Here is a 27,855-nt window from a genome sequence, read left to right on the forward strand (position 1 = left end):
AGTCAAGTAGATTTTTTCCCCCTGACTGGCATTTGGCTGAATCATGACAGAAGAAACATTTTTTTTCTCCTCAGATGTTAAAAATGTTTTATTTAAGGTGCCTTGTAAAATCTGAAAGTGCCAATGTATGGCAACAGGTGAAAACAGAGGTCAGGGTGACTGTCACCCTACTGACGAGTCTTCTGTCATCTGCAGAAAACTCCTTCTGGGCAGGTTGTGAATGCCTTTCATACTAATGGTGTCAAAACCATGTTCCTAGAACACACCTCTGGGACAGCACTGCCATTGTGACTCCTATCAAAAGAACCCCGTGAAGCCTGGAAAGCAGCTGAAATCCTTTTGTCACAGTTTCACAGTTCCTACTGCAGATGCCTAGCTGGACCTGCAAACTGCAAATGGGCCTGTCTCCTCCTCAGAGCTTGACCAAGGCTGAAGGAGTCACAGGAGATGGTGAGTGGGTGAATTTCTAGGTGATTGGGAAGCGGGGCCTTTGAAAGTCCATCGTGATGCAGCACTGAGCCCTGTTAATACACCGTGTCTGTTGACAGGGAGGGGTGGTTGTATATACTTACATTATAAGGAAATCCTAGGAGTGGCAAAGCACTTTATTAAAAAGTTTTTACTATGCTTATAGATTGCCTGTAAGGTCTGCATGGGGCTCAACAACATCTAAGGTTTTAGGGACTCCCACACATATGGCTTTATTTCCCTTCATACAGCAGACACTCAGCACCTAGTGAAATTTCTATGACTGATTGTTTATGAGTCTGGACACCTAATGCTTCCCTAATGCACTTCACTCCTTCCCTTTTCTTCATTCTCAATAAAGGGTGGTGGTGTTTTTTTTTTCTCCTCCCTCTCATTGCTCAGTCACTCAGGCTTATGGCTGTAATACCTATAAAGTTGTTTTACAAGAGGCATTTAACCTGCAGAAATAACAGGCAAAAAGTTTTAAAAATGAAACCCAGCCACCTTTTCTACCACATTCCAACCCTATGATTGAAATCAATCAGAACGACTGTAATTGCACTAATAATGGCTCCTGGTTGACATCAGCTGACTGATGATGCTATAGTTTAATCCTAAGCTTATCAAACCCTCCGTGACTCACTGAAAAAGAATCAGTCTCAGGACGGAGGTTAGATTGCATCTCAGTAATTTTGTTTAAAGCAAAGACATTTTCTAAAACTGTGTATTGGCAATTCCTTCCCTCCGAATCACAGAGGAGTAACAAAATAAACTGTCTAAGATCTTACTCACCAGAGTGGCTGATGAAGCTGTGTTCCTTGTTATTGGCAAGCGTTTAGCACTAGTCATTTCAGGTGCAGTAACTTCTGAGCTAACCACCGCAAAGCAAAGCACTAGGAAAGAAGGTGCTAACCTGGCTGTTTTTGCATTCTGTCGGGGTGGGGTGGGAGGGATAAACTGGCAGTATGGGATTAACAGGCAAAAAATGAATGAAATAAATTCATTCATTTCTTTGTATGAATTAGTGATCTCTCACTGCCAGCCCTAGACAAGACTCTCAAGTAGGTAAAACTGGGTTTTAATCTCCAGTGCAGGGACCTCTCTTTCAATACTGTATTCTACCACGCTAACGTTAACAAGCCCTTACCCCCTGATGCTTCTCCTCTGCCTTTACCCAAAGGGGTAAGTTACATGGTGGTTTCAGGTGCAGTCCAGGTTCAGGGTCAAGGTGTCGTTTGGTTAAGAGAAATTCCTGGTGGCCAAGGAGTGATACCAGGACTCTGAAGTCACATTCTTATATGCAAAAGAATCGCAAGAAGCCAGGAGAAATTGAAAATGCAACCCTAAGACCAGAATTTGTGCTTTAAACAAAATTATCAAAAACGATAATTATCGTTACCTACCATTATCTTTTTAAAATAGCATTCTGTAGGGGTGGGGTGGGAGGGATAAATTGGAAGTATGGGATTAACAGAGGCACACTACCATACATAAACTAGATAAACAAGAAGGATTTACTGTATAGCGCAGGGAACTATATTCATAGTTCTCGTAATAAACTATAATGGAAAAGAATAAAAAAGAATATAGATATATACATATATATGCATAACCAAATCACTCTGCTGTACACCTGAAACTAATATTATAAACCAACTATACTTCAGTAAAATAAATAGAATGGCATTATGTTGACACAGATGCTCTGAAAATTTTGATCAAAAATAATTAACTAATTTCAAAATGACAGAATTTATTCCAAGTCATCTTAGAATCTCAGAGTTGATGACCTTAATAAACTTCTATTGTTCTGATAATCATACAATTAGGCCACATGACAAGAGTCTCAATATCAACCAAGTTAATACAGTTAACAGTGGCATTTTGAATATGGTCTAAATGATCTTGTTCAAATTTCAACAAGACCAACCTGGACTCTTTCTTTTTAGTAGCATAGGATAAAAAAGCAACTTTGTGCAGCCAATTATAAAGGCAATTAACCGATTGCATATACAATTGGCCACTTGCTGACTTGAGATGGAGGGCAACTGGCTAATTCGTAATTAGCTAATGAATGGCTTTTATATTTAATGAACTGTTAAGCTTGTCTGTGAAGTAACTCGCTCACAAATGCAACCAAAACTTGATGCTATCCATTTTTAAAAAATATAAGTATACATGTGAATCTATCTGCCTATCTTTGACCTTATTATAGTTTATAGTTGATCTATTATAGTTCTCTTTTTCCCTTCTAAAAATATGTCCTACTATGGCACATGACTAAAAAGGTGCTTTGGATAGCATTTTATTGCTAAACTACTTGCTAAGCTTCTATCACATTATTCGGTTTGGAATTAATCATGGCTATCATGTATTGAAAACTGTGCCACCAAGGGCAAAACATTCTCTTATTTAATACTCCTGAGGGTCTATTATCACCCCATTTTACAGATGGGAAAACTGAGGCTTAGAGAGGTTCATCTACTGACCACAGTCATACAACAAGTAAGGTGGGAAAAGAATGAAAGTTTTCTCACTCCGAAGCCTACACTCTTATTTGCTATATAGAATACCTCTAAGAACTTTGCAGAAGCAAGCTTAGCTAATAAATAAGCTTATCTATTGAATGGAGAGTTGCTTATGGATAACACATTTTGTGGATGGCTGTCCAGGTTTGGTGTATGTTGGAGGGGTTGATGCAAGATCTCTAAAAGCTGCCAGGTGAGAGGTACAGAGGCAGACAATGGAGGAGACAGTGAATAAGTGTGATCCCAAGCTTCTGACACCATTCTGACCCAGCTGGTTGGAACCTGGCAGTTTGAATGGGTGGAGGGAACTGACAAAGGTCATCCCACTTGAAGGTCCAAAATGTCTAGGACTAGCCATGCTCCTAGACATGCCCTTCATCCACTTACTAAAACTCACTCGGGTACATGGACCCGCCTCTCTTCTTGGGCTGGGTGACGTAACGTCTGCCAGATCCCCCGACCCTCTTCCAGTTGTGTCTAAATGCTGGCTTTCTTTCTAGCCACTCCTGGTGACTTTCCACCACTGGGATTTGGCCTTCCTCTTGAACTGATCATCTACAGAGCCTGGCTCTCTGCCTTCTCCCTCCAACACATTTCTCACTGGGTGGGATGAGTCACCTTTCTTTACCATTTGCACAACACCTTACACCCTAACATCCATTACCGGGCCTCTTTGTCTGCCTGAAATTGTTACCCTTTATATTTTTAACACTTACTGTTATTCAGAAGATTGCCCATTGTATTTAACTTCCAATTTGCAGGTGACAAAATTGAGTCTCTATGATGTTATAAAGTACTGCAGATAGAACCATGGTTAGAATTAACTTATTTTTCTCATCCTTTATTCACATCTTTCTTTAAAGCTTAAATTCTTAATCCTCCATTGGTGTTACTTTTTTAGGGTTAACTTTATAACACACTGCAAAAATAGATTTTGGAGAACTTGAAGCTTACGTTTGCCCCTAGAAACTAAACCTGATATTTACCTTATTAGTTATAGGAACTACGATCTGGTAGGGTCTTATGGGTAACCATTACCTCTTAGGAAATGAACAGAGCCCCCCAGAGTGTCAGATAGAACACCTGGGCTTGTCAAACAAGGCTGCTGCCAATGAGCCCCATATTTGAGCTTGTACTGTTAACGAGAAGGGAGAAAGAGATGATGAAAAAGGTCTACCTGTGCTTGGTTGCCGGAGTGCAGGGGTGGGTGTGGCGAGGTCTGGTGATGTGCCGGGTGTGCGTGAAGGTGGGAGTGGGAGTGATGATGTGGGTGGTTCTGCTGGTGATGGGGCTGAGGGTGAGGATGGTGTGCTGGGTGCTGGTGCTGGTGCGGGTAGGGGTGATGGGCTGGCAGTGTCTGGTGCTGATGTGGGTGTGAGTGCATGTGATGGTGTGGCGTCTGGTCCTGACGGGACCCCATCATTTCCATCATGTGTCCCATGGTGTTCATATTCCCATTTGACATGGCAGCAGGGTGGTGAGTCAACGCAGCCTTCAACCTCTGAAACAGAACAAAACAAGAGGGGACAGCTGAGGTCAGTCGTGTACACAGTAGGGATTTTGAATCAAAATGACTCATATTTTCAATTTTATAATATTTTATGGTACTATTGTTAACGTTTTTTTACTGGTAGCAGTATGACTTTTATATTAATTTCAAATTTTCATATATATTATGGTAGGTAGAAGTATCAATGTCAGCCATGAATGTTAATTCAACTGTCAGGGGAAATGAGCAGGATACCCTAGATATTCTGCTAAAAGGTATTTCCTACTATCCAGTTGTTAATCATATCCTACCGACAGCCAAATGCAAGTATAAACCCAATGGAACCACTCAATGTGATAATGCCACTGAACAAAGGGCCCATCCGATATGGCACTGCGTTTTATGGTGAGTCATAAGAATAAAAGATTTTTGCCTTTCAAAAGATTTCTCAGACCCAAAGAGGAAATCACTTCAAATTTTGGAATATAGGAACAGAACTAATGTTAAGTCTTCAAGTTAGATAAGAAATCCATAACTTCTTGAGTCAATATGTAGATCTTTCCATTTGTTACTATGATACTTCTCACAGTCCCTTTAATAATCTAATTTTCTCACATAATAACGTTCTTCTGACTTTGGGAAGGAAATGAGGAAAGTAGAAGAATATGGACCACTGCACTCCTACAGCTTCTTTGATGACCACATCACAGGCCAGGTACGTCCAACACAAAAGCATCATCCATCAATAAGCAAACAGACATGCACACAAATAACTTCTCCCTGAATCTGATCTCTAAGCAGGGCTCAGCAAGCTTTTCTATAAAAAGTCAGATAGTAAATGTTTTCCTCATTGCATGCCTTAAGGTCTCTCACAACTACTCAACTCAGCCCTTTTAGCACAAAAACAGCTGTATACAGTATGTAAACAAATGACTACGCTGTGTTCCAATACAACTTTACTTATATTGGACAGGGACAGGGACAGGATATCTGAATTTCATATAACTTTCACATGACACGAAATGCTATTCTACTTTTGATATTTTTTCCATCATTTTAAAATGTAAAAACCATTTTTAGCTCCTGTGCTGTGCAAAATTAGGCAGTGGGCCAGATTTAAAGAGTCTGGGCCGGGCCTCCCTGGTGGCGCAGTGGTTAAGAATCCTCCTGCCAATGCAGGGGACACGGGTTCGAGCCCTGATCTGGGAAGATCCCACATGCCACGGAGCAAATAAGCCCGTGCGCCACAACTACTGAGCCTGCACCCTAGAGCCTGCGAGCCACAACTACTGAGCGCACGTGCTGCAACTACTGAAGCCCACACGCCTAGAGCCTGTGCTCCGCAACGAGAAGCCAACGCAATGAGAAGCCCACGCACTGCAGCAAAGAGTAGCCGCCACTCACCACAACTAGAGAAAGCCCACACAAAGCAACGAAGACCCAACGCAGCCCTAAATAAATAAATAAATGAATGAATGAATGAATGAATGAATGAATGAAAGAGTCTGGGCCAGATTTAAAGAACCAGTTGGCGGGGAGGACCTTCAAGATGGCAGAGGAGTAAGACATGGAGATCACCTTCCTCCCCACAAATACATCAAAAATACATCTACGTGTGGAACAGCTCCTACAGAACACCTACTGAACGCTGGCAGAAGACCTCAGACCTCCCAAAAGAACAGATGCCAGAGGGCGACCTACACACAGAGGCGGGGCCAAATCCAAAGCTGAACCCCAGGAGCTGTGCGAACAAAGAAGAGAAAGGGAAATTTCTCTGGACAGCTTCAGGAGCAGCGGATTAAATCTCCACAGTCAACTTGATGTACCCTGCATCTCTGGAATACCTGAACAGACAACGAATCATCCCAAAACTGAGGCAGTGGACTTTGGGAGCAACTGTAGACGCGGGGTTTGCTTTCTGCATCTAATTTGTTTCTGGTTTTATGTTTATCTTAGTTTAGTATTTAGAACTTATTATCATTGGTAGATTTGTTTATTGATTTGGTTGCTCTCTTCCTTTATATATATATTTTTTTCCCCTTTTTCTCTTTTTGTGAGTGTGTATGTGTATGCTTCTTTGTGTGATTTTGTCTGTATAGCTTTGCTTTTACCATTTGTCCTAGGGTTCTGTCTGTCCGTTTTTTTTTTTTAGGATAGTTTTTAGCGCTTGTTATCATTGGTGGATTTGTTTATTGGTTTGGTTGCTCTCTTCTTTTTTTTTAATTACTTTATTTTTTAATTTTAATAATTTATTTTTTATTTTAATAACTTTATTTTTCTTTCTTTCTTTTTTCCCTTTTCTTCTGAGCCGTGTGGCTGACAGGGTCTTGGTGCTCTGGCCAGATGTCAGGCCTGAGCCTCTGAGGTGGGAGAGCTGAGTACAGGACATTGGTCCACCAGAGACCTCCCAGCCCCTCGTAATATCAATCGACGAGAGCTCTCGTAAGATCTCTGTCTCCACACTAAGACCCAGCTCCACTCAATGACCAGCAAGCTCCAGTGCTGGACACCCCATGCCAAACAACTAGCAAGACAGGAACACAACCCCACCCATTAGCAGAGAGGCTGCCTAAAATCATAATAAGTTCACAGACACCCCAAAACACACCACCGGACATGGTCCTGCCCACCAGAAAGATAAGATCCCGCCTCATCCACCAGAACACAGGCACCAGTCCCCACCAACAGGATGCCTACACAACACACTGAAGCAACCTTACTCACTGGGGGCAGACACCAAAAACAACGGGAACTACGAACCTGCAGCCTCTGAAAAGGAGACCTCAAACACAGTAAGTTAAGCAAAATGAGAAGATAGAGAAATACACAGAAGATGAAGGAGTAAGGTAAAAACCCACCAGAACAAACAAGTGAAGAGGAAATAATCAGTCTACCTGAAAAAGAATTCAGAGTAATGAGAGTAAAGATGATCCAAAATCTTGGAAATAGAATGGAGAAAATATAAGAAATGTTTAACAAGGACCTAGAAGAACTAAAGAGCAAACAAACAATGATGAACAACACAATAAATGAAATTTAAAAACTTCTAGAAGGAATCAATAGCAGAATAACTGAGGCAGAAGAATGGATAAGTGACCTGGAAGATAAAATACTGGAAATAACTGCCTCAGAGCAGAATAAAGAAAAAAGAATGAAAAGAATTGAGGACAGTCTCAGAGACCTCTGGTACAACATTAAATGCACCAGCATTCGAATTATAGGGGTCCCAGAAGAAGAAGAGAAAAAGAAAGGGACTGAGAAAATATTTGAAGAGATTATAGTTGAAAACTTCTCTAATATGGGAAAGGAAATGGTCAAGTCCAGGAAGCACAGAGAGTCACATACAGGATAAATCCAAGGAGAAACATGCCAAGACACATATTAATGAAACTATCAAAAATTAAATACAAAGAAAAAATATTACAAGCAGCAAGGGAAAAGCAACAAATAACATACACGGGAATCCCCATGAGGTTAACAGCTTATTAACTGTTATTTTTCAGCAGAAACTCTGCAAGCCAGAAGGGAGTGGCAGGACATACTTAAAGGGATGAAAGGGAAAAACCTACAACCAAGATTACTCTACCCAGCAAGGGTCTCGTTCAGATTCGATGGAGAAATTAAAACCTTTACAAAGAAGCAAAAGCTAAGAGAATTCAGCCCACAAAACCAGCTCTACAACAAATGTTAAAGGAACTTCTCTAGGCAGAAAACAAAAGAGAAGGAAAAGATCTACAATAACAAACCCAAAATAATTAAGAAAATGCTAATAGGAACATACAGATCAATAATTACCTTAAATGTAAATGGATTAAATGCTCCAACCAAAAGACACAGACTGGCTGAATGGATACAAAAACAAGACCCATATATATGCTGTCTACAAGAGACCCACTTCAGACCTAGGGATACATACAGACTGAAAGTGAGGGGATGGAAGAAGATATTCCATGCAAATGGAAATCAAAAGAAAGCTGGAGTGAGTAGCAATTCTCATATCAGACAAAATAGACTTTAAAATAAAGACAATTAAAAGAGACAAAGGAGGACACTACATAACGATCAAGGGATCGATCCAAGAGGAAGATATAACAATTGTAAATATTTATGCACCCAACATAGGAGCACCTCAATACAGAAGGCAAATGCTAACAGCCATAAAAAGGGAGATCGACAGTAACACAATAATAGTGGGGGGCTTTAACACCCTACTTTCACCAATGGACATACCAACCAAAATGAAAATAAGTAAGGAAACACAAGCTTTAAATGATACATTAAACAAGATGGACTTAATTGATATTTATAGGGCATTCCATCGAAAAACAACAGAATACACTTTCTTCTCAAGTGCTCATGGAACATTCTCCAGGATAGATCATATCTTGGGTCACAAATCAAGCCTTGGTAAATTTAAGAAAACTGAAATTGTATCAAGTATCTTTTCCAACCACAATGCTATAAGACTAGATATCAATTACAGGAAAAAAAACTGTAAAAAATACAAACACATGGAGGCTAAACAATACACTACTAAATAACCAAGAGATCACTGAAGAAATCAAAGAGGAAATAAATAAATACCAGAAACAAATGGTAATGAAAATACGACAACCCAAAACCTATGGGATGCAGCAAAAGCAGTTCTAAGAGGGAAGTTTATACCAATACAATCCTACCTCAAGAAACAAGAAACATCTCAAACGAACAACCTAAACTTATACCTAAAGCAATTAGAGAAAGAGGAACAAAAAAACCCCAAAGTTATCAGAAGGAAAGAAATCATAAAGATCAGATCAGAAATAAATGAAAAAGAAATGAGGGAAATGATAGCAAAGATCAATGAAACTAAAAGCTGGTTCTTTGAGAAGATAAAATTTATAAACCATTAGCCAGACTCATCAAGAAAAAAAGGGAGAAGACTCAAATCTACAGAATTAGAAATGAAAAAGGAAAAGTAACAAGTGACCCTACAGAAATACAAAGGATCATGAGAGATTACTACAAGCAACTATATGCCAATAAAAAGGACAACCTGGAAGAAATGGGCAAATTCTTAGAAAAGCACAACCTTCCGAGACTGAACCAGGAAGGAATAGAAAATATAAACAGACCAATCACAAGCACTGAAATTGAAACTGTGATTAAATATCTTCCAACAAACAAAAGCCCAGGACCAGATGGCTTCACAGGTGAATTCTATCAGACATTTAAAGAAGAGCTAACACCTATCCTTCTCAAATTCTTACAAAATATAGCAGAGGGAGGAACACTCCCAAACTCATTCTACAAGGCCACCATCACCCTGATACCAAAACCAAAGATGTCACAAAGAAAGAAAACTACAGGCCAATATCACTGATGAACATAGATGCAAAAATCCTCAACAAAATACTAGCAAACAGAATCCAATAGCACATTAAAAGGATCATACACCATGATCAGGTGGGGTTGATCCCAGGAATGCAAGGATTCTTCAATATATGCAAATCAATCAATGTGATATACCATATTAACAAATTGAAGGAGAAAAAAACATATGATCATCTCAATAGATGCAGAAAAAGCTTTTGACAAAATTCAACACCCATTTATGATAGAAACTCTCCAGAAAGTAGGCATAGAGGGAACTTACCTCAACATAATAAAGGCTATATATGACGAACCCACAGCCAACATCGTTCTCAGTGGTGAAAAACTGAAATCATTTCCACTAAGATCAGGAACAGGACAAGGTTGCCCACTCTCACCACTCTTATTCAACATAGTTTTGGAACTTTTAGCCACAGCAATCAGAGAAGAAAAAAAGAAAAAGAATCCAAATCAGAAAAGAAGTAGAACTGTCTCTGTTTGCAGATGACATGATACTATACCTAGAGAATCCTAAAGATGCCATCAAAAAACTACTAGAGCTAATCAATGAATTTGGTAATGTAGCAGGATACAAAATTAATGCAAAAGATACAAAATCTCTTGCATTCCTATACACTAATGATGAAAAATCTGAAAGAGAAATTAAGGAAACCTCCCATTTACCACTGCAACAAAAAGAATAAATACCTAGGAATAAGCCTACCTAAGGAGACAAAAGACCTGTATGCAGAAAATTATAAGACACTGATAAAAGAAATTAAAGAGATAAAAAAAGATGGAGAGATATACCATGTTCTTGGATGGAAGAATCAACACTGTGAAAATGACTATACTACCCAAAGCAATCTACAGATTCAATGCAATCCCTATCAAACTACCAAAGGCATGTTTTACAGAACTAGAGCAAAAAATTTCACAATTTGTATGGAAACACAAAAGACCCCAAATAGCCAAAGCAATCTTGAGAAAGAAAAACGGAGTTGGAGGAATCAGGCTCCCTGACTTCAGACTATACTACAAAGCTATAGTAATCAAGAGAGTATGGTACTGGCACAAAAACAGAAGTATAGATCAGTGGAACAGGATAGAAAGCCCAGAGATAAACCCACGCACATATGGTCACCTTATCTTTGATAAAGGAGGCAAGAATATACAACGGAGAAAAGACAGCCTCTTCAATAAGTGGTGCTGGGAAAACTGGACAGCTACATGTAAAATGATGAAAGTAGAACACTCCCTAACACCATACACAAAAATAAACTCAAAATGGATTAAAGACCTAAATATAAGGCCAGACACTATAAAACTCTTAGAGGAAAAGATAGGCAGAACACTCTATGACATAAATCACAGAAAGATCCTTCTTGATCCACCTCCTAGAGAAATGGAACTAAAAGCAAAAATAAACAAATGGGACCTAATGAAACTTAAAAGCTTTTGCACAGCAAAGGAAACCGTAAACCATAAAATGAAAAGACAACACTCAGAATGGGAGAAAATATTTGCAAACGAAGCAACTGACAAAGGATTCATCTCCAAAATATACAAGCAGCTCATGCAGCTCAATATCAAAAAAACAAACAACCCAATCCAAAAATGGGCAGAAGACCTAAACAGACATTTCTCCAAAGAAGATATACAGATTGCCAACAAACACATGAAAGGATGCTCAACATCACTAATCATTAGAGAAATGCAAATCAAAACTACAATGAGGTATCACCTCACACCAGTCAGAATGGCCATCATCAAAAAGTCTACAAACAGGGGCTTCCCTGGTGGCGCAGTGGTTGAGAGTCCACCTGCCAATGCAGGAGACACGGGTTCGTGCCCCGGTCTGGGAAGATCCCACATGCCACGGGGTGGCTGGGCCCGTGAGCCATGGCTGCTGAGCCTGCGCGTCCGGAGCCTGTGCTCTGCAACGGGAGAGGCCACAGCAGTAAGAGGCCCGCGTACCGCCAAAAAAGTCTACAAACAATAAATGCTGGAGAGGGTGTGGAGAAAAGGGAACCCTCTTGCACCACTGGTGGGAATGTAAATTGATACAGCCACTATGGAGAACAGTATGGAGGTTCCTTAAAAAAAGTAAAAACAGAACTACCATACAACCCAGCAATCCCACTACTGGGCATAAACCCTGAGTAAACCATCATTTAAAAAGAGTCATGTACCACAATGTTCATTGCCCCTCTATTTACAATAGGCAGGACATGGAAGAAGCCTAAGTGTCCATCGACAGATGAATGGATGAAGAAGATGTGGCACATATATACAATGGAATATTACTGAGCCATAAAAATAAATGAAATTGAGTTATTTGTAGTGAGGTGGATGGACTTAGAGTCTGTCATACAGAGTGAAGTAAGTCAGAAAGAGAAAAACAAATACCATATGCTAACACATATATAGGGAATCTAAAAAAAAAAAGGGTTGTGAAGAACCTAAGGGCAAGACAGTTATAAATACGCAGATGTAGAGAATGGACCTGAGGACACGGGGAGGGGGAAGGGTAAGCCGGGACAAAGTGAGAGAGGGGCATGGACTTATATACACTACCAAACGTAAAATAGATAGCTAGTGGGAAGCAGCCGCATAGCACAGGGAGATCAGCTCTGTGCTTTGTGACCGCCTGGAGGGGTGGGATAGGGAGAGCGGGAGGGAAGGAGACGCAAGAGGGATGAGATATGGGGATATATGTATAGGTATAGCTGATTCACTTTGTTATAAAGCAGAAACTAACACACCATTGTAAAGCAAGTATACTCCAATAAAGATGTTAAAAAAAATCAGTTGGCAATCAACTTGGTCGCAGTTTCTTCAAAATTGTTTTTTCTTGTACATGGACAATTATCATCATATCCTGAGGGGCACAATGTACTAAGTACTGTATAATGCAGTTACCCCTTGGAAATGTGTCTTCTGCAGAGATGATATTCTAGTTGGCAAGCTTACATTGGCTTCATAAAATATTTACTACGGGACTCAAAGTTCTCTCCTGATTTGCATTCTTATCTGATTGATGATGGTGGCGTGTAATCACTGCGAAATGGAAGAGTTGTATTTAAATGATGATGGAAGCAACCATGTGCCAGCCCTGTATAATATTAATGATTCTCAGCTGGTCAGACTAAACTATTGATAAGTACCAATTCAATTCGTCAAAATCTTTAGTCAAATGTAAACAGCCTCCACTTGTTAAAAAAAGGGGGGGCAGTTTGCCAGACTATATGTTAATATCCGATAATCACTGAATACATTTCCTGTGTCCTGATGCAGTAACCACGGAGCCCACTTGCCTCCTCTTTCATGAGCAACATGTAGCACACAGAAGCTACTGACCTGCACCAGGATCATCCTGAAAAAGTTAAGCTTCCTGAATCCCTGGGAATGATTAGATGCTTCATATTGTGTTTATTACTAAACAGAAAAGTGAACAGATACTCCTCATCTCCAATTTTTAGAAATGATTTCAGTGTTTTGTTTTGTTTTGCGGTACGCGGGCCTCTCACTGTTGTGTCCTCTCCCATTGCGGAGCACAGGCTCCGGACATGCAGGCTCAGCGGCCATGGCTCACGGGCCCGCGGCATGTGGGATCTTCCCGGACCGGGGCACGAACCCGTGTCCCCTGCGTCGGCAGGCGGACTCTCAACCACTGCGCCACCAGGGAAGCCCCGATTTCAGTGTTTTTATAAAAATGCTCATTATAAAAAATTTAAGCAACTCTTAAAAGTACAATGAAGTCAGCAACCAATGAACCAAATGCATTGTTTGGTGGGTGAACAGTATTCCAGACAGCTCTCTCTATGCATACGTAGAGACGGAAGAACAAGTAGAATAATTTTATAACAATGGGATAGCACGTGGTTTAAAAAACTCTTATTTGAATAGAACATAAACAAAAGAAGTGAACATTGGATGAATTGCTGGACTTCAGATACACATTTCTTTACTCCAAGAAAAGTTTCTAAGTGACATCTCCAAACTTAAAAGTGGAGAAAATTATGAAAAAATATATTGAGATCTTTATTTTTTAATTGACATAGCAAATACTATTGATGGATTTTCTAGACTATTCTTTATAATTTCATTATTATAAAAATATACAGCTGCATAGTAAAAAAAAAAAATACTACTACAAGAATATGTGGTGTGGCTTCCCTGGTGGCGCAGTGGTTGAGGGTCCGCCTGCCGATGCAGGGGACGCGAGCTCGTGCCCCGGTCCGGGAAGCTCCCACATGCCGCGGAGCAGCTGGGCCCGTGAGCCATGGCCGCTGAGCCTGCGCGTCCGGAGCCTGTGCTCCGTGGCGGGAGGGGCCACAGCAGTGAGAGGCCCGCGTACCGCAAAAAACAAAACAAACAAAAAAGAATATGTGGTGAGAAAGTAAAAACTACCTGCCTACCTTCTTCCTTCTAAGCCCCATTCCTCAGATATAACCACCAAGTATCCGCAGACATATCCTTAACGTTTGTCAGAATACGTTTGTGCAAGCCCTTTTTATGATATATCGTTTCGTATCTTGCTTTTTTTCACTTCAACAATACACATCTTTGACACCTTGCCATATCAGTAAAAACAGCTAATAATAACTGCTGGCATCAACTGAGCACTCACTATGTGCCACTCCTCGTTCTGTGTTTCACAAGTATTAACTCACCTAATCCTCAGAACAACCCTGCAAGGCACAAAGAGAGACTAAGCCACGTGCCCAAGCTCTCGCCGCTGGAGAGGGGTGGAGGTGAGTTACCTCCACAGCCTGTTCTCTACGCCAGCAGAGAAGGGGCTGAAAGGCTTGCCATGCACACTTTGCCAAAACAGGAATAAACTGTGTTATACCACCTCCCCATCATTAAAAGGAAAGGCAGAAAGAAGAGCAGGACCCAGAAAAAAATGACAAGATGCCATTGCTGCACAGTCCAGCACACAAGTGGAGACCCAGATACACTCGTTCCAAAACTTGGCAGAGGGAAGGGTGGGTGGTGAGAATTTCCAGGCAGCTCAACTGCAGCAAAGGACCATCCAGAGCTTAGCACGATCACCTCTCGTTACATTTATGAAGAATGGGTCCTTATATTCCCCCCCCCAAACACAGATCTGATAAGGTCCAGGTATCTGTTCTCCCTAGCCCTACTTCCTAACCTTCAGATATATTACCGTTCTAGGTCTTTCCAATGTTCAGAGGATGAAGGTCAAGCCCTTAATATAGTATATGCATAGGCACTGAGGAGTGTGGCCCGGCCTTCCCACCAACGCGTTGCATTTGATCATCTTCTTGCCTGGGATGATCTTTCCTTTTCCTCAGACATTCTAGAGCTCTCAGCCGCAGGATCCTCCTTGGTAAACTTCTCCCTGGTCTCCTGGTCTAAATCAATTCCTGTTGTTACATGGACCCAGTAGAACCATATTCCTCTTTTTAAAATTCAGTTTGTAGTTACGATTTTTAGTATGATCATTCATTTAATACCCACCAACCATCCCAGATTATAAGCTTCATGACAGCAGGAACCATGTTGGATTTTGCTCAGTATTAAATGCAAAGCTTTAGCACGGAGCCTGGCACATATTGGGCACTGAATTCATATTTCTGGAATGAATGAAGAAATGAAAGTTTCTGAGGTTTAGGATGCGAATGTAGCATTTTCATCTTGGATCACTGCAGGTGGCATTCATATGAAAGGACAATTTTATCAGACAACCAACATTAGCAGAATGACTTCAGAAGTCATACAGGCAGGTAGGTGGATTATAAAATTACTGTCAAAAGAGATCCCCGCTCCACACCCTGCCTGCCCTCTAAAAATGATAACAGAAGGGACTTCTCTGGTGGTCCAGTGGTAAAGAATCTGCCTTACAATGCAGGGGATGCAGGTTCGATCCCTAGCCGGCGAACTAGTATCCCACGTGTGGCGGGGCAACTAAGCCCGCATGCCACAACTACTGAGCTTGCGTGCCTCAACTAGAGCCCGCGAGCTGCAAACTGCAGAGCCCACGTGCTCTGGAGCCTGAGCGCCACAACTAGAGAAGAGAAAACCTGCACGCCACAACTAGAAAGAAGCCCACGCACCGCAACGAGGAGCCCACACGCCGCAACAAAAGGCATGCCTCAACGAAGATCCCACGTGCTGCAACTAAGACACCATGCAGCCAAAAATAAATAAATAAATAAATTTTAAAGATCTAAAAAAAATGATAACAGAAATAAAGAAAACACAAATAAACAAAAGGAATGCGCATTAACTTCATCTTGATACATCTTCCCTGAAAGAGTAGCATGGAAAATTGAAAAGCTGTTTAGCAGTGGGTCACTATGTTATCCCTTCAATGCTACAAACAACTTTTCCACCTTCAATTAGGAGCAAATGGAGCCTGACAAATAAATACTATGCACCAGATCTTCATCTCTCAAATAATTAGCTTGCACTGTTAAGGGAAATTACTTGATTGCCTCAAGTCTATTCTTGCAGGTTTCATGCCAAGGCAATAATGCTAATAAGCCTTATAACATTCCATTTAACTGTTCGTTCAACAAATATTTATTGGGCACTAATGTGAGGCACATTATTATTTGCCCACTACCCGAAGGAAATGGGAGACACATAAAACCAAAGCCTTTTTGAAGTACTGGAAAGAAAACACACACACCCGAGTGTGGAAATGAAGACTTTTAAGCACCCCTTAGAGAATCTCAGGCCTGTGGGTTGAGTCCACCCCCAAAGCACCAGCCTACCTCATCTTTGAAAGGAAGGCGGTGAAGACAAATGATTATCGAGCTGCTGTGCATATGCCACATTTAATATTCTCCATGTCATTTCTAAACAGTTTGGGGCACTTCTAAAAGTCCTAAAGAGACTGCTGCTTCCCTGTATCCTGGTGCCAACAGGAGTCATCGCCCTATAAATCATTAAAACATACCAAATAAAGATATTTGTACCCCACTCTCTTAGGGATGATAAATGACCAGCAAATGAGTCCAAGCTGTATTTTGCAGAATGATTTTTCTTTTTGAAGCCGAACTGTGTCTTATTTTAAATAACATTCTACCAATGCCAAGAAAAGGCAAGGGAGAGAGAGGGAAATTAATGAGCAAATAAACATATTTTTCAGCTACAAAAACCAGGGCTGTTACTGAGGTGCGACTGCAAGAAAGAAAAAAATGATTCTGTTTACTTTCTCTCATCCTCTACCACATCCATTTATTTGAGAGAGCAAATCAAGAGAGACAGCGAGAAGCCTGACACAGCTGGTTTCAGTCAATAGGGGTCATTTTCATTCGGTCTGTGTATTTTATCAGCTCCTTGTTCACTGTTCCCAATGGGAGGATGGGCCTGCTGCCCAGGATCTGAGTTCTGGTAAGAAACCAGCTATCTACCTCATCCCATACCATGCACGACCGCTGCCATGGTGGCCTCGTCCCAGCACCTCTTTACTCTCCAGCTTAGCACAGTTTTGCATCACAGCATGTCCTGTGAGGCCCAGGTACACGCAAACGTCATTACCTCCACGTGGGTGCACGCATGTGGCCTGCGTGAGCACACTTGCACGACACACCCACCCACACCCACCCCAGGCAATTTATCTCCCATTAACAACTCACTCTTGCCCATTAGAAACATTTGTGGAACTTTAAAAACATTTCTTCTCCATTTTCAGCTCGGCCGATTGCTTATGCTTTACAGACTCTGAAAGCCAAACCGAATTAAACAAATATTTGAAATTCAGTTGGATGGGGGGTAGGCATGGTTGAAGCATTCTTTCCAGAAAGGTTTTAATTAAAAACGGCTCTTGGGTTTTGTTCCAGAAAAGAACGTGATAACATCAAAATGTAGTGTTGCTGATTGACCACAAGTGAGAGACTATCTATATGAAAATAAGATAAAATCCATCTTCATATTTCCTTTTGAACATGAAACAATCGCCATCAGTGGCCACCCCAATGTATTTCTGTAAATGTAATTTCCTCTTTCTTTCTCCTTCCCAACATAGTTGATCAGCTGAGGTGGTAACACAGGCTCCTGAATGGTCCACATGGTCAATGGTGTGACACCTCCAGAAGTCTTCACTGGAGGAGTGCTTGCAATATCGATGATTACTGACTTGCTCTAGGTATCAAGGATTTCTGAAATTAAGTCTCTGAATTCACGAAAAATAACTGATATTTATCCACGGAATTTTATGACACTATGTCGCCAGTTGGATCCCAAAATGCTTCCCAAAGTTGGAGAGAGGTAGGGATGAGAGGGTGCCACGGGATAGTTACACAAACTATGCACTTCGCTTAGCCAAGGCAGAAATAGCTTTAATGCCCAGATTCACATCTTGGCTTCAGGATGTCTGTTGAGAATGATCATATAACTCTGACAGCAGAGTGGATCTTAAAATCCACATTTATTTCAGAATCATTGTTAAGAAAATTAATTAAAATCACACCCGGCTTAATCACTTGGAATAAAGTATGCTGCTTTCAAAACTTGTATAATGTAACTCAGCCCTGATGGTTTCACAGTTTAAGTATTCTTCTGCTTTAGATTTTGGTTTGGTAGTAAAATTTCAAAAAAGGCTACCAGGTTGGCAGAAGAGATTACCAGGGAAAGGGGAGGATCCTATAGGGTCTGGGAGGAAAACTATTCATACTCTTTGTCATGTTGTCATTAAAATGTATTAACTCTGAAGATATTAGAAGTGATGTAATTATTAAAAAACACAAAGGAATTGCATTATACATCAATATTCTAGTCCACTGGAAAATGATGCAAGGAAATCTCACAAATAAGGATGGTACCTCAGAAAAGTGGAACTTCGGCAATTCTAAAGTAAGCAAGGAAAAGAATTCAGTGTTTGATTTCACTCTCTCATTGTCCATTTGAGGGTATAACTTCTAAAGTGAGGTAAAGCAGACCTAAGCGCTAGGTGACATGTTAAACTTCGGTGGTTAAAAAGCCAAACAAACCCGAGAGACAAATCTTAAGCAATTTCCCTGCCACCCTTTTTATATTAATGTCTAAATCGTATAGTAATTACAGTTCTGCAAGAGTGAGCCTTCAATTTATTCTTAAGTGAAGAAATTAATGAACACACATTTATAGAATTATTCTATTTCAGATACTGCTTCCCTGCATCTCTTTGACTCAGGGGCTGTCATTTATAATTCATCAGGCTGGTGAGCATTTTAAGAGGCTGTGCATTTTTTTTTTTTTTTTTTTGCGGTACGCGGGCCTCTCACTGTTGTGGCCTCTCCCATTGCGGAGCACAGGCTCTGGACATGCAGGCTCAGTGGCCACGGCTCACGGGCCCAGCCGCTCCGTGGCACGTGGGATCTTCCCGGACCGGGGCATGAACCCATGTCTCCTGCATCGGCAGGCGGACTCTCAACCACTGCGCCACCAGGGAAGCCCAGGCTGTGCATTTTAGTGAATTTCAGAACCAACTGCTGTTCTGAGGGCAGGAGCTAGTCTTCATTCTACTGTAAGACAGCTTTAAATAAGTCCTTAGATAAGTAAACCACCTGGCTCTACATGTCCTAATCTACCTAACTAATGAGGGCAGGATCCTGAGCTCCCAATTCCATTAGAGAGAGGGTCTGAGTTGATGGCTGCTAAGGGGTAGGAATCTGTTGGAGAAGTGAGTTGTATGAATGTCTAAAATAAAGAAAGAAATGTCATTGTTTCGGAGAACTTCAGAAGAAGAACAAAAGGCTTGGAGTGAGAAATCTAGGTTTAAAAGCCTGGCTCCGCCAACTTGGCTGGTCACCTTGAGCTTCAAATTCCTCCTCCTCTATGACATGGGGATACATAATGGAATAAGAAACTGTATAAGCCATAAGGATATACTGAATAATTACTCGGACAGAGTGGAGTTGTTTTGTTGGCAGAGTTTTAATAACAGCTTTTGATGAAAAATAAGAAAAGGAGATATTAACCTCTTTTTCTTAGCATTAAAATATATTTGTTTTACTTTAGATTTTTAAAATTCAAAATAAAGCACAATGGAATATTACTCATCCATAAAAGGGAATGAAGTTCTGATACCTGCGGAAACATACATGAATCTCAAAAACATTATCAAATGGAAAAAGCCAGACAGAAAGGGTCACATAGTGTATGAATCCATTTACACAAAATATCTAGAATAGGTAAATGCACAGAGACAGAAAACAGAGTAGTGATTGCCAGGGGCTGGGGGGAGGGGAGAATGGGGAGTAACTGCTTAATGGGTACAGGGTTTCCTTTGGGGGTGATGCAAATATTTTAGAACTAGATAAAGGTGATGGTTGCACAAGGGTTTTTTTTGGTTTTTTTTGCGGTACGCGGGCCTCTCACTGCTGTGGCCTCTCCCACTGCGGAGCACAGGCTCCGGACGCGCAGGCCCAGCAGCCATGGCTCACGGGCCCAGCCGCCCCGCGGCACGCGGGATCCTCCCGGACTGGGGCACGAACCCATGCACCCTGCATCGGCAGGCGGACTCCCAACCACTGCGCCACCAGGGAAGCCCTGCACAACGTTTTGAATGTACTAAATGCCACTGAAAGGTACAATTTATAATGGCTAATTTTATGTTATATGAATTTTGTCAATTAAAAATTATTTTAAAAATAAAGCACTTAAGCAAAATAAGAAGCTCTTATCGTTTAATAGGGCTAATAGAAATTCTCCACTTCATCTGAGAATGACTGATATTCACTATGATGTCACCTTAAGTGAAACACTGTATTGTGAACAATAAAAGCCAGAAAGATACTTTGCCCTGGAATGGATAAGGTCCACGCCAGGTTTTCGGTATGTCTCAGGGAATCTGACTCCTCTGCCAGACACTGGCACCCTCTTTTTTCTACAATTCTATCATCTCCCAGCTGGCTTAGAACTAAAGAGAAAGTGCAGAAGCCACATCCGTCAACTGTGTATGATACAAAGCTAGTAGAGAGTGTTAAATACACTGGGTGATGAACCAGTATCCAAAAAGATCTTGGCAGACTAGCATCAAGGAATCCAATATGAGAAATTTAATGGGGATCAGTGTAACAACTTATGCTTGGTTAACAAAAACAAACCCCCCAAAACACCAGTACTGTACACTGGAAGCTCAGGGGAGACGTAGCTTGGCGGTTACGTATGTAACAGAGGATGCAGGGATTTCGTATGACTTTGTGGAGCACCCCTATGTGACGCACATGTCAAAACAACTAATGTGACTTTTCAGCTGCATCAACAAAACTAGATTAGAGAACTTAATGCAAGAGGGTGAGAGTCCTGCTCACCTCTGCACAGGCCAGGATGTGTGCCATACAAGCCCGTGTCCCCATATCCCTGCCCCCCACAAAATCTCACGTCATGCCTAATAGATGTTGGATTTTCTCTAGGGGAGTATCCCAATTCTCAGTTGATGTTCCATACATGCTGCTACCATTTTCCCTCTCTAAGGACACTGTGATGAATATCCTTGTATTTGCACAGCTTAGCACATTTGCCTTGTTATTTTTAAAATGTGTTCATTATTTTTTTAAAAAACAAACTGATGGCTTGATCCATCCAGTTGGGTTCCGTTTCTGGGCAGAGGTGATGATGATGGTGAATGACAGTAGTAGTGCATGCTTGTGTGTGTGTGTGTGTGTTGTGTGTGTGTTGTGTGTAGGGAATGGGAGCTGGGTGTCTGTTAAGGGAGATGTAAAAGGAAAAGATAGGGGTGGTGCAACTGTTAAGTATCGGCTTTAGTTAATGAGACTTTTCTTGGATTTTATTTTCCTATTCTATCAATATCCCCATACCCAGGTGAGATACTGCCATCTTACAGTTTTAGGGTTCCCTGCTCCTTTCAGATTACTGAGCTCCTTAAGCACTATGGAATGACCTTGGGTACTAACTTGGCCCTAGCAGGTATTACATGCTCCTGGCTGGTTTCCCTGGCAATTTTAAAGGTGCTGAATACACAGTGGCCTTAGAATAAATATTTGATGATTGCCTTCCTGCCTGCCTGCTGCCTGCAAGTCTCCAGGAGTGGTGCCTAGCCATGGAATGTCTTTAAAGCGTTGGCCTACAATTTTCTCCACAGAAAGAATGCCTTCTGGTGGTGGTTGCAGGGAGAATAATGCCCTTTGTCTTGCTAGTGAACACTACACACACCCCAAAACCCAGCACCTGCAAGCCTGGGTAATTTTAGGTAAGGGCTTATTTCTAGCTTTTATAGAAGAAAGTTCTATTGGAAAAAAAGTCATCCTTTGTTATTTTATTTTGGACGAGCTTTTAATCAGAAACACAGGCAGTAACATATGTTAGAAAAAGACATATGAAACATAGAACTTTGCATTTATAACTCACTATGGAAAATCCATGTTAATGCAACACTAAGTTTGGGGTTTTAATTGCACAGAAGTCATGAAATTCAGATTCAAGTTCCCACAGCAAACTTGATACCATATGTGCATCCCAGGGCCCTTCCTGAGTGGGGTGACCTCATTACTGGGCAAAAAAGTGATGCAATGAATAGTGATGGATAGGATTTCTCCTCACTGCTACACTTCCCATCATCCCAAGAGAGATGGACAGCGGGCAACATTAACTATACCAATTGCTCCCCTTTTAATGCACAGCAGTCCTTGTGTGTGTGCTTGATGACCATCATGAAGAGCCACTGCACGGCAGTGTCGGAGGCGGGAGGTCCACGACTTGGCAGTGTGCTGCTTGGGTGGAGCAGCCAGGCACCCCATCACCTGTCCTCCATCAGATCCTTACCCACACCCTTCCTAGAGCAGCTGTGTTCAGTGGGCACTGCCCTCCCACCCCCACTCCATCCCCAGAGGACACCTCTCAGTAACTCAGGTGCTCAAACTTCTGCATCTGAAGGACCTTCCCGGACACACCTCTGCCTGGTGTTGGCAAGGCTTCTCCAAGACGGCTGTTCCATATTGTCGTGTTCTAGCTTTATTCCACTTGCTGGGGAATGGCAAGATGTGTGCCATTCCTTGTGGAGACCTGTGTTGTCTGGCCAAGGGGGCCTCAAGCTTATTATAGGTAAAGAGTCTCCATGTGTTTCTCTTAAACTATGGGTAGTAGATTGTATGGAAGTATAAGTTGTCCTGCCCCTTGGTATCGATATCCACACCTCACTAACATGTGGCATATGTCCAGTTCTGATTTTCTTCTTGGTAAAATGGTATATGGTACATTCTGTTCTTCACACTCTCCTTTGCCTCTGATCTGATCCCTGCTTGAGTCCCCCCAAGCATGTCAACAAAGATATGGGAGAAGACTGGGGATGGGGGTGGGGAAGAGAAAGAGTGTGTAATAAACTCTGATCATTAAGTGCTGCTTAAGTTTTTTGGGGGGTGCTTTGTAAGTGTTCGTGGTCCAAAGCCACTGGACCAATAGCCAAATCAGCTTGCTGTGATGGCTCTACCATCCTCCTAAAAAAGACTTCCCGGTCTGCCTGTGAGTGGTCTGGACTGTATGGTGCGCAACTCAGCAGCTCTCAGACAACAGAGACAGCACATCCACCAATAGCCCCTGGGCTCTGAGCACATGGAGAATCAGTAATGTCATTTGTCAATGGCCTGTTCTCACTGAGCAGGAAGGACCAGGAGAAACCTGGGAGAGACTTGGGATGAAGGAGCACCATCATTAATAAAAGCTTCTATCACAGCACAATCTTTGGGTCTCTAGGCAAAACACAGCAGCAAGTATAAAGCTGTGCATGGGGAAACTAAAACAAAACACAAAATGGGTTTTTTTTGGTTGATGTTTACATTTAAGGCAAAAAAAAAATTTTTTTATAATGCATATCTACATTTAAGGCATTTCCAAGAAAAGCCATTTATAATTTATGAAGAGTCTGGTTGTTTGTGTGTTTATAAAAAGTTATGCTTAAGGAGAACTTTTGAATTAGGCCCAAGAAGATGATAGTCCAGAGCATTTCCAGCCAAAAAATGAGGAACAACTTTTTTTTCTGAGCTGATGTGTATCCAAATCATGTTGATTCTCACACGCATTTTAAAAATTCCATTAATATCTAGCTGTTGAAGAATAAGTTTTCTGTACTCTTTTCTAATTGGAGAGCTTTTCTTGTTTCAGGAGGTATGACTAGCAGAATACATTAACTATTTGGCACATTTTTAAGAGTGAAATTACAGTCTCTTGCTAAGCTATCTTTTTACCTCTTCATTTCTATTGTCTCCATGGTGTACAATTCAATAAACCAGAGATCTAACTCTACTGTTTCACTGCCTACAACCTAAGTAATGGGGGTGGTGGAGTGGGGAATGTGGAACCACCTCTTTAAATCATATTGTCACAACTGAGTACCGTTCTAAAAACGCCAAATAGAAAGCTTTCTGTTTGATTTATTCATTGAAAATGGCCTAAGAATTTATCTTCTAACAAGCTTAAGATATCATTTTCATGAACTGTCTTCTCTTCCTGCTTAAGCAATTTCTTTTCTGACTCCAAATTTCTCCTAAGCAACTACTCACCAGGGACTGACAATAATGTAGTAGCTTGTCCTAAATCAGTGCCTTCCTTCTAGAGCGAGCAAAGTTCTTTACAGATATTAAACCTTCGAAGTAGGTGATGAAGATCATCCCCCATGATCTGAAGATGTAGGAAATTCCTCTGAAGAAATAAATGTTAAGTCACCTGCTCGAGAGCCAGTGTAAACAAGGGATTTGAACCTGACGTTGTTCTTTGTGGTGCAGCCTGACAGTTTGCCTAGTTAGAAGAAGATGGTAGATAATATAAAAAGCATGTGGAAAAGGCAAAAAGGAAGAAAGAGGCAAAAGGCCAGAGAGAAGGGAGAAAGATATAGAGGAGGAAAGGAAGTCAGCTCAACTGGAGGTGGAAAACATGCTCTACCCAAGGGCTCTGATATTTGTATTTATTCGTACACAATGATAAGGCAGAATCATTGTAAAAGAGAAGTGGATACAAGATTGAGTCAAAGGACTCCAAACTCAGACAAGCTCGATTCCCTTTTTTAGAGAATTTTCCACTCCACCCTAGTTTACAGATAAATTAATCACCAAAGAGTGTTTATCAAGTGATTTCTTCCTTTCACCAAATGCCAGTTATAGAGAGTCTGGATTTGGTGTGGCAGCTAAGGAAAGAACTGTATCTTGTGGGGTTGGCTTTTTATATGAATAACATTATATATAGACATCTCCCCACTTCTGTAAGGTTTTCAAAGCATGCGTGGTTAACCGGAGGCTAACAAAATGGTTAACCAAACGTGTCACCGCTAAGCCCAGTGGAAATAGTGATGGCAGCTCTAGCAATGGGGAGTTGTTCTTCCGTTTCTGTGACACATTCCACCCAGCATCCAGCCTGACTTTCAGAATGGCATAATGCTTTGAAGAGCATATTGGAGGCTGCAGACTTCACGTGGGGGAAGCCCAGCTGACCAGGGGAAGGGCCATCTGCATTTACAGACTACTGCTTCTGCAAGAATGGACTTCATTCTGCACACTCTTCATGTGTGCAGAGAGATAAGCCCTCCAAAAGGACTCTCGTCAGTCCACTGCCCTTTGCTTAGTTTTGATCTCAGGTAAAATTCGACCTGAGGGCGTCTACCCGCCCTCGCCCGGACTCCATGGTTCCTACGCGTGAATACAGACTGCCTATATAAGGCATGAGCAGGCGTGGGAGCGCCTCTTTCCCTTCGGCGCGCCACTAAAGATCATGGTGTCACCGTGGGACGCCGCCCCGCTTGCTGTTACCGGTATCGTTAAGAACAAGCCGTACCCAAAATCTACCTTCTGCCGAGGTGTCCCTGATGCTAAGATCCGCATCTTTGACCTGGGGCGGAAGAGGTCAAAGGTGGATGAGTTCCCACTCTGTGGCCACATGGTGTGTCGGATGGGTATGAGCAGCGCTCCTCTGAAGCCCTAGAAGCTCCCCGTATTTGTGCGAACAAGTACGTGGTGAAAAGCTGTGGCAAAGATGGTTTTCACATCCGAGTGCAGCTCCACCTCTTCCACTGCCATCCGCATCAACAAGATGTTGTCCTGTGCTGGAGCTGATAGGCCGCGGTGTCTTTGGAAAGCCCCAGAGCACAGTGGCCAGGGTCCACATTGGCCAAGTCATAATGTCCATCCGCACCAAGCTACAGAACAAGGAGCGTGGGATTGAGGCCCTCCGCAGGGCCAAGTTCAAGTTCCCTGGCCGCCAGAAGATCCACATATCCAAGAAGTGGGGATTTACTAAGTTTAACTCCGACAAATTTGAAAACACGGTGGCAGAAAAGCGGCTTATCCCGGATGGCTATGGGGCCAAATACATCCCTAATCGTGGCCCTCTGGACAAACGGCGGGCCCTGCACTAATGAAAGCCTTGTTGCTGTCCCCTCCTTACTCATGCCCACCAATAAATCCTACTTTCTTGTCAAAAAAAAAAAAACACCAAAAACCAAAAAGAATCCTTGCTGGAAGTAGGAGGGATATGTACTAAAAACTCAATTTTTAAACAAACAAAGAAGTAAATATTATACTCTTTTGCAACCAACCCCAACTATTTTCCCAGGGGTGAGGGTGGGGAATCTTTAAATCAGATTCCAACAAGAAAAAATACATCTAAGTTACTCAATCTGGCTACACAACATTGCCTCCCTTGGTGTTCTTGGAAGACTGGGGGAATATAGACAGGGAAAATGAATGGAAAGAAGCATGTACTCATTCTTCTAAGTCTTTCTTTTATCATCCCAGGTTTAAAATTTTTAAACTAGTCTCCATTTTTCACTTAAAGATAGAGTGTGTATCACAGGATAAAAATCAGGGACTCTAGGAGTGTGTATTCAAGATTCACGCTGAGCACACTGGTACTTAGTACTATATTAATTTACCTTCTGAAATAACAGTTACACTTCTTTCTGAATCCTAATTTTTCACACTCTCCATGTGCAGAGATGGTAAGCCCTCCGAAAGCACTCTCTCCTGATCTTTGCTTAGTTTTGATCTCAGATAAAATTCAGATCGCGGTAACATCAGTTGTCAATTAAGTATATTATCAAAAGGACACCACAGAAGAGAATTTCTCACCCAGGGCTAATTAGGTAATGTTTCCCCAAAGCACTTGCCATTCAAATTTTAAAACACACCCACAGTGAAGTGTGGAGATGGGGCTGGAAGATCACCAGCCTGGTTGATTTCCTTCTAAATGACAATAATTACCCAGGTAAGAGGCAAAGCTTCTCCTATTAAGTCAATTTTGATCATTTCAGAACTTAATGGTTACAAAATAATATCAGCCAAAATCTACACATCTCATGAATCAGACCTGATGATCCGTGAATTTAGATTTAATATTGTCCTGAATTTGAAGGTTGGTTCAAAGAATACCTATAAAACATCAAACATGAAAACCAACTCAATACAGTACTCATGTCTCTGGTGACAGATACAGGTGGATTCTGTTTATTCTGAGAAAAGAAAGTTGTCAGGACAACTGAGTGAGACATTTCAAATGCAATTTAAGGTCATACTCTTGAAGTGCATTAGGAAAAACAGTGAGGCCACCATTTTAGGGAGATTAACATGTCAGATGCACATATGAGATTTCCACATCCCACGCCACTAAAATATATGCCAATTTAGGAATACAGAAGACTTAAAGTAACTGAATCTTTCACTCTTAAATGCTCTTGGGGAGCATGGGTGACGTACATATAGCTTGGGCTCTAATGCACTGTGGTTGGTCATTAAATGTTCCATGACATTTTTTTTTTTTTAAATCAGAAGAGAGTTTTAACCTGGCTCCATTTCAGCTAGGGTAATGGCAGCCTCCCTCCCAAAGATTCTTTCTTCCCTTCCAACTGGCCAACACTTGCTTCATTTTCTCCTGTAGAATAAAGATCACCCAGGATGACTGGCTGTGCATGGCAGCTCCTCCTTCTGTGCTCCCCTGGTGTTTTGGGGGAAGTTGTTCATTCTTTCAACATACATTTAATGAGCATTTATTCTGTGCACAGTAAAATATATTATACAAAGACAATTCTGCCCATTTCCAAAAAGATTGAAATCTAGTAGA

At 41.5% G+C, this 27,855-nt stretch overlaps 1 protein-coding gene and 1 pseudogene across 5 annotated transcripts in view; one reads left to right on the forward strand and one right to left on the reverse strand.

Annotated features, from left to right (window-relative positions):
- Nucleotides 1–27,855, reverse strand: part of CREB5 (cAMP responsive element binding protein 5) — a 146,175-nt gene that overhangs the window by 22,064 nt on the left and 96,256 nt on the right. For all 5 annotated transcript variants that reach the window (XR_016394305.1, XM_089917582.1, XM_022584406.3 and 2 more), the window contains exon 4: nucleotides 4,174–4,497. Coding sequence is in view for 4 of the 5 variants with exons in the window: in XM_089917582.1 (XP_089773708.1) it covers nucleotides 4,174–4,497 (324 nt within the window). In the remaining variant the exon portion in view is untranslated. The remainder of the gene's footprint in view (nucleotides 1–4,173; nucleotides 4,498–27,855) is intronic.
- On the forward strand, nucleotides 4,873–26,180 carry LOC115801701 (large ribosomal subunit protein uL16-like; annotated as a pseudogene).

Source organism: Delphinapterus leucas, chromosome 9 (genome assembly GCF_059928025.1).
Source record: "Delphinapterus leucas isolate spDelLeu-1000000601 "Yukka" chromosome 9, BTC_Dleu_Yukka2, whole genome shotgun sequence".
Lineage (NCBI taxonomy): Eukaryota > Metazoa > Chordata > Mammalia > Artiodactyla > Monodontidae > Delphinapterus > Delphinapterus leucas.